At 37.6% G+C, this 8076-nt stretch overlaps 1 protein-coding gene and 1 long non-coding RNA gene across 5 annotated transcripts in view; one reads left to right on the top strand and one right to left on the bottom strand.

The window, feature by feature from the left end:
* LOC106873009 (uncharacterized) overlaps window positions 1-8076 on the bottom strand; it is an 88630-nt gene that overhangs the window by 71158 nt on the left and 9396 nt on the right. For 3 of the 4 annotated variants that reach the window (XM_052966964.1, XM_052966949.1, XM_014920208.2), the window contains exon 2: window positions 1510-1599. In XM_052966964.1, the coding sequence (XP_052822924.1) occupies window positions 1510-1599 (90 nt within the window). Of the gene's footprint in view, window positions 1-1509; window positions 1600-3184; window positions 3314-8076 lie in introns of those variants that run through there. The other variant, XM_052966947.1, reaches the window with a different exon arrangement.
* The window catches only part of LOC128247568 (uncharacterized), a 100084-nt gene continuing 94796 nt past the window's right edge, over window positions 2789-8076 (top strand). Inside the window, exon 1 of the long non-coding RNA XR_008263892.1 lies at window positions 2789-2927. This is a non-coding gene — a long non-coding RNA (uncharacterized LOC128247568). The remainder of the gene's footprint in view (window positions 2928-8076) is intronic.

Genomic DNA, 8076 nt, shown 5'->3' with positions numbered 1-8076 from the left:
GTTTTAAAATAGATACCAAAACTACTAAAAAGCACAATTTACAAAAGTAATATAAATTTATTTTTAACATTAATTAATTGTAAAACTACTAAAGAACAGGTAATAAAATCAGACAATAAAAATTAGTGAAAAAAAAAATAAATAAATAAAAAAAAAAAGGTATGCACACTCTCAATTATATACTGCACTTATAACAAATTTTGAGGTAATCCAAAACTCAAGGTACGCTGGAACTTTTTTTCTTTTTTCCTTGTAATTAAATTGTGAATCCAACCTTTATGTAAATAAAAATTCATTTATATGTTCCTTAGGTTCTGTGATATTTGAAGCGTTCAAGGAGCTGGATTGCAGCCAACAAAGTTTTACCATCATTGGCATCCCGTCTTTCCAGAGTATTAAGCAGCAAAAAATGAGTGGATGGTAAAGGGTTGTGCACCCCAGAACAGCCTGTTCAGCTGTGCCCAGCGAATATGACAGTGATGGTGTTACCGCAGAGATGGTCAGCGACAGACACCCAAACTTGTTGGGCCCATTTCTCAGACTGGCTGCAGTTATCTCGATTTTGCAGAGGAAATAGGCAGTGCAGTGTCCAAGAACACCTGAGGTCTCGACGACGACCGGCATAAAACTGATAGCGGCGGATTAGGCTCCTGTATTTAATTATTTTTCTCTCCGGGTTTGCGACCGATTCAGCAAGATTGGAACTGGAGTCAAATTAAAATACTTCAGTATCCCATTTGATTTAGCTATAGGTGCAGTAACTCCGACATCCGCTGTAACATTAAGGATGTATGATCGAGCGAAAGAGTCGCTTATACCGACGTCCTATATGAGGCATCTGCTTCTAAAAGTAAGCTCATCGGATCTCTTTTCGTTTCTCCCCCGGGACAAACTTAGCTCCAGGACCTAAGGAACATATATTCTGACTAGGGTTCGTTTGACAAATTTAACTCGTTGCGTTAAGCTAAGTAGCCCACGCTCAGTGAAACTGTTAATCCATAAAGATGTCCGGAATCGAGTATATTAGAACAACACCTCATTCCCCCCACATACATCAGCTCCGACTCTGAGAGTGATGGAGATGTGGAGCTCATCCGAGCTAAATAAGCCGATGTTCGTCACAGGCAAAGCACCTATCAATCTCCCAGAAATTTAACATTCACAGAAAGTAAGGTACACTTTCAAAATTGATCAAAATGGTTTTTAAAAATAACAGTAAAAAAAAAAAGGTCTTTTGACTGGAAATTGTCCATCTTGCTCTAACAATCCAAGCTCCTCAGTAATTGTAGAGCTTCATCCACCTCCCTGTTAAAATGGGGAGAATATTGCTCCCAGAGAAGAACTAGTATGAACAAAAGAAAGAAAGCAGGAGAGACACAGAGGAGGTGTTTACATAACTCAGACCACACCAAATCATTTGGGCGACAAAGCTTGAGTAAAAGATTCCGAAATGATTTTAACATTGTTCATACTTTCTAGTGCACAAATTAGTTCATAAAATTTACTTACAATTACACTCTTCTCATTTATGTCCCAGCCGGAAGTTAACAATTCTCTTAAGACCTCACTGGGGTTATTACTTGAAAGTAAGGCTACCACCTAGAAAGTGTTACAGAAAAGTGACAAAAAGTTAGTTTGTGTCGAAATACTTCTTTATTTAACTGTACGTTAAATTGCGTCTGTGGAGATAATTATATTTATGATATACAGTTGAACAGGCATATATCCCTCACTAACTTTGAAGGTAGTCTAAATTTAACAAGCATCAAAGAAAAAAAAAACCATCGTTAAAAAGTAAAAATAAAATTGTTAATCAGAAAATGACCAGATAGTGAAACATCGACAATATTTATTTATCATCCCAATGAAATGAAAAGCAAACTAGGGATTCCTTGCACGCGCTTGACTGCTGGGAATAACGATCAAACCTTCCTCTATTCGCGCCTTATTGTCTTAGAAAAATTAGAAAATGTAGTCTAAACGAATATACTTTTCCAAAGTTGGAATGCTTTTTGATAATAGGTATGGGCGCAAGTCTAGTTCGCACTAGCACCTAGGTTTGTTTGAGCAATGGTGACCTGGAGATAAACCGCCAAACAAAAAGTGAGGTACAGTCTCATCAAGGAGACAGAATTAATTAAGTTCACATTCTTATTGTTAGCGCTGAATTAATTTTTGTTAACGCTAACAATTACTATTTCTATTAATTTATAATTTGGATAAGTTCGCATGCTGACTTTTTGTTGGAGAAAACAAATCTAATGTTTCCTGGAACTGACATTGACAGTATCTTCCATATGTGTAGGAAATTGTGTTAAGTTTTCTTCTTATAAAGGAAAGAAACATGACAAAAAAGAAAGAAGAAGCAGATGTTGCAAAATATACATTATCCAAACCAACATTTTTCCTTCGATTTTAGATCTGCAAATGTTTTCCATTGAACTCATTACCGTATATAATGACTGGGTGTGCAAGACGACTGCCAGGATTTCAATTTAAAAAGTGGGTTTTGAGCTATACCTGCTATATAAAACTTACCCAAGTTATCGTGGAAAATAGCTCGGGTGCCGAAGGCGTGATGTTCATAGCTAAAGGGGTTAGGTGAGCTATAGTTTCCCCAGCGGCCCCTGCTTTTCTTGTGTTACAATTGCAGCCTCTGCTTTTCTTGTGTTTCAATAACATTTTAACTATGTTTCAATCAGTAAACTTTGTATGCAACAATTCTGCAGTCTTGGTTGTTTAAAATTTGTCCAGTTCTCTTCAAAAAGTGGCCAAATATTATAAATTACCTACTATAATACACATCGAACGTACCTGGCTGGTGTAAGCATTAACGTAGTGACGTCACTTAGACGTCGGTTATTTTACAGGAACGAACAGTGTCAAGTATACCGTAACACCATTCACTTGAAATGGATTTACTTACGGTATGTAAAACATTATATTGTAATATATTAGAAATATTGTTGTAAAGTACACTGCTAGTATTTTCTTTATTTGTAAATTTTGTTTTGTCTCACGAGACTATTGGTCTTGAAGCAACGTATCCATTTTGACGCTGCTCACGGACCTGGTCTGTTACATGCTTCTCTGGAATCGGCCAGTGTGCAGTGCCTCCTCTCACTGCACATTTAGTCCTGGGTATACTATTTCATAAGTCTTCATTTAATCTCCAAATTCTTACCATCTTCCCGGTTACACCGTATTCTCTTGCAGCAGCTCGGTTGCTGTGGGACTTGGCGTATGCTACCACTTTCAGGTTAAAACCAGTGTAGTGGTGCGAAATTATAGCCACCATTGAGGAAGTACTATTCTGCGCATGCGCAGGGGACTTCACCACCGGAAGCCCCTCGAGTTGCGCATGCGTAGTAAAAAAACTCGTACTTAAACAGTGAGTTTCACTTTCTCAGCAAGTTGAGCCTGAGACCTTCGACGTGACAACACCTTGCTCCTCCAAGAAGCACTCTTCACCACGATGCCTTCGATGGTGATAGCTACTTGCTTCTCTGGCAGGCGTCAAGGAAGCTCTTAACTTTCCAATACCAACTACAACTTAATCAGCGGCTTTTAAGCTGAGTGACACAGGATTTGTATAACCAAGCATCATCAAAAAATAAAACTTATTTTTATTATGTTGTTGAATTGTTCTAATGTCTCTTCATATATAATGCTGTTGAAAGGTGATAGAGAGAGACTAAAGTCTCTATTACAACTATATCAAATATTTACAGGCTGATTGTTTACATTTTTTGTCCGTCAGCTGTTGCAAATGGCAACTGGTGTCTGTCCGCTAAATTTGTAGTGCTATTATTTTAATATAATTTTACTATTAATCCAGCTTTCCAAACATGTGTAAGTATCAGTAGAAAATACCACAGGATCTATGTGAGTGTTTTACGATGTTCTCCACCGATATCTGCAAGTATTAGTTGAAAATACTGCGCTGTGGAACCATAGGATCTATGCGATTGTTTTAGAATGTTCAGATTTTATAAGGGGTATATAAGACAACCCCTAGTTTTAAGGTAATTTTTTAAAAGTTCAAATTCCATCCTGTATTTCAGCAATATCATTTTCACTTTCTGAAAAAATTGTCTAAGAATTTTAACTGTCTTTGTACATGAAACATCGCTATTTTTCGGCTGTCTCTGATTAAATAGAGATGCTTCTAAAATCACTGTTTTAAAAATATTTCTTCACAAGTGCTAAAAGTGAATACATTTATTTTTTAAATAAAAAAGAAACTTTTAAAATACTTTTGATCAGAATATCGATGAAAAAGTTTCTTCGAAATGAAAATAGCCTCGTATTAATGTCACAGAAGACAAACTACGTTGCGAATAGGAGATTAATTAATGCAATTGATATGTAACGAGCAGAACCGCTAGCTAGCACGTCAAACAAAATGCTTAGCCGCATTTCGTTCGTCTTTACGTTCGGAGTTCAAATTTCACCGCGGTTGAATTTTGCCTTTTATCCTTTCGGGATCTATGAAATAAGTGACCAGTTCAGCACTGGAATCAATGTAATCGACTAACCCCTCCACCAAAATTTCACTGCCTGTATCTTTAGTAGCATAGATAATTAATGAAATTGATCCAGTATACTAATGGCTGAAAAGGTGAAAAGTAAATGTTAATCTTGGGGGATCAGAACTCAGAACATTTTAAAAAAAACAAAATTTTCTCGTTATGGTACTCTGAAAGGTGCACCATATGAAATCATTGACACCATATACAAATACCGTTGAGATAAACATGAGTAGACAGCGAGTATCTGAGATTTTTGTAGTGGTTTTTTCCCCCACGAAGTTACTTGTTATCTCAAGATTTGTTCTCTTTGCCTTTAAAAAAAAACAATAACGATGTTGAAAAGCAATCAGTTACAAAACAAATTCAAGCAATCTCAAAATATTTTCAAATTACATCTTGACAAACATTTCTCAGATTTGATAACAACGAGGAGGATTATGATGATAATGATTTCGCAGCTTGATTAGGTGGGTGCTGGATATTTGTTCAGGCTGTGTTGTTTCACCCATATAAAACCAAGTCACAATATTTAGTTTCTGTTGAATCACTTTTTACAAAGATTTCTTGCCAAAAGGTGTAATGCTAAATACCAGAGGTATGTTTATGTATGTACAAGATGCATTCCAGAAGGTTTGAAACTTTTTTAAAGAAATACAAAACTCTTAACTTCAAGTAGGATCCTCTGACTTCTTTGTACTTGTAGCGCTCCAGCCACTTCATGAAAGCCCCCAAGGAAGCCCGAAGGTGTCCTTCTTCTCAATATTTTCAAAAGGACTGCCTTTGAATTTGGGGAATAACCAAAGGTCACAGGGAGCAATGGTCTAAATTGTGGGGAGGGGGAGGGACAGTTTTAATACCCATCTCTGTTAAGTATTTTGTTATCAAGACTGGTGCATTGTCCTAATGCAGGTGTCACAGACCCGAGTGGAAGAGCTCTGGCTGTTTGCGACGAAATCTCTTCCTGAAATCGTTTAAATCCTCCAGAAATTTTGTTGGCCATCTGTGGATGTAGGTGATGCCTTTACTGTCAAAAAAAGAGCGAAGGTCATGATCAACTTCCCGGTGAACTTGTTTTTCATGGCTTTCTTTGATCTGGGATGCTTCCATTACACTGTCCCTTGGTCTCTGGATCATAACAGAAGATTCCACTTTCGTCACAGGTCATAGAGACTCAAATACTCTTGGATTACTGGTAATGAGTTCAACCATCACCCTACTGTCACCAACGTGTCTTCTGTTCATCACTGAGCACCCTGGGAATAAATTTAGCATAAATTTTGCGCATGTCCAGATCTTCATGAATAATTCTATGTACAGTTGCATACCAACTCCAAACTGTACGCTTATAGTCTTTATACACACACGAAGGGCTTTATCTAGAAATATGCGAATTTTTTCAATCAGCTACAATGGTCTGACATCCCTCTCCCTCCCACACCTCTCTCCTCATCTCTACTGTCCTTGAACCTCTTGTGCCGGCGAAAAAACAGATGCTCGGCTCATAGAGGTTAATCTATAAGCAATCTAGTACATTTCAAAAGTTTCTGTAGCGATTTTGCTCAGTTTATCACAAAATCTTATTGCAAAGCGAGCTTCTAAATTGTCTTCACATCCCAACTGCATTCTGAAAACTAGTCAACTGACAAGCAGTGTTTAGCAGAGTGTGCTTAAAGTGATGTTACAGCCGTCTCCTTCAAACTAGAATTTTAAAAAAAGTTGGCAGGTCGGCTTAATAGATGCGTAGTAATATGTTAAAACTATAATAATCTAGGACAGTTAAACTGTCTCTCCTAAAAAAAGCCTCAAAACTTCTGGAAGGCCCTATGTCTCTTTAGCTAGAGGTGAGAATGTTATGTTGGCAAGAAGTGAGATCGTTATATTTTCGTGTTGAGTGAGAAGCGAGAAAGTTCTGTGTTCGTGGAAGACGAAGTGATTCATTTTAATCAGAGGTCGAGTGGTATGGCTAACCAAGAATCCTCTACGAAGCATTTGCATCCATCTGTCTTTTCTCCGACCTCTGCGCTGCTTGTGTCGCGCGTTTATATTTACGACCATATGGCTGGATACTGCGTAGAAATTTCCATTCAAATCATGCGATCATACGAATGCACCTGAAGTACGATTGCCTGAAATGCAGGCCAAAATCACCTTTCCGAAATATCAGGGTTTTGAATACTAAGTATCGTTACAATTATTTCTACTAAAGGCAAAAGACCAGGCCTGAAAATTTGGGGGAGGGGGCGAGTCGATTACATCGACTGGCACTTATTTTATCGACCCCGAATGAATGAAATGCAAAGTTGTGACCTCGACGGAATGATAATGGGAGTTTATAGACTGTTATATACAAAACATGGACATAGAGGAGAGGAAGAAAGAAGAGGACTACGATAGATTCACGTTTCATGTCCTTAAAGTCATCTAACCTCTAAGATTCAGTTCATTTTACACACTTCATTCAATGATAAACAAATCCTTTCAATTTTTTTTTTCTTTGCACGTCTTTCTGAACGATTTCAGTCAATCTTTAAATTTTTCTCAAATCCTGTGTGTCATGTTCTATGCATTAGAATACATTTTTTTCACTTATTCCAGTTATTAGACTGCAGTTCTCCAGGGGCACGCCTTGAAGGTTTTGGCCGATGAAACCAACCCCAATAGTTTTTTTCATTCAGCCCGGTAGCATTGTGTTAGCAGTGCACTTAAATCACGTGCTAAGGTCATCTCTACAGATTTTCTCTAGAAATTATAGCCAGTACTGACTTTGTTATGACGTTTCGTATCCGAGACGTAAGATGTAAACAAACAATGAGATCGAAGATGAAAAAATGTGTAATGGGCGCATATTCCACACTGCGAGAGTTTTTGCTCCTTCATCAGCATCCATCCAACCTATCAATCATCTACGAAATCATTGCCCAAATAGTCACCACATACAGCGGTGCAACGTTATTGGATATACCAAATTTACATATTAAACACATTCCTGGAAGCTTCTTTTTTTTTTTAACATATTTTCCGTGCAGTTTTCGTCTTTCAGCGGCTTGTAACTGGATGCATGAGATGGAAACTGCTGCGCACTAGGACTGAACCCCAAACCACGTGACTGCGAACTGAACTTTACCACACAGGCATATCTATATCTATATAGTTTTGCTGTAAAATATTTTTAGAGTTGTAAGGGACGACCGTGCGAACTCAAAAAGGAGAAATGGTGACGAATGGAAAAACAGAGGACTCCTTTTATTTAAACGTGTCACACGGTCGAACACACAATTATATATCGATGGATGATATAGATGATATGTTATGCGACGATAACATAGATGACCAGTAATGAGAGACCACAACCGTATAAGATGAATAACAGAGATATTTATTGTAGCGTTAAAGATGTATGTCTGTGTGTGTGAGTGTGAATGCGACATATAATAACATAATTAAAGACAGGCCGTCATACAAAGAAAAGTGTGTAATGTGAGTGATACATGTGTGTATGAGTGTTTACAGCAGATAGAAAGAGAGTCAATAACACGTGAGCAAT

This window comes from Octopus bimaculoides, chromosome 1 (genome assembly GCF_001194135.2).
Source record: "Octopus bimaculoides isolate UCB-OBI-ISO-001 chromosome 1, ASM119413v2, whole genome shotgun sequence".
Taxonomy (NCBI): domain Eukaryota; kingdom Metazoa; phylum Mollusca; class Cephalopoda; order Octopoda; family Octopodidae; genus Octopus; species Octopus bimaculoides.
Note: the sequence above shows the minus strand (reverse complement) of the source record. Positions and strands in the feature narration are given on the sequence as shown.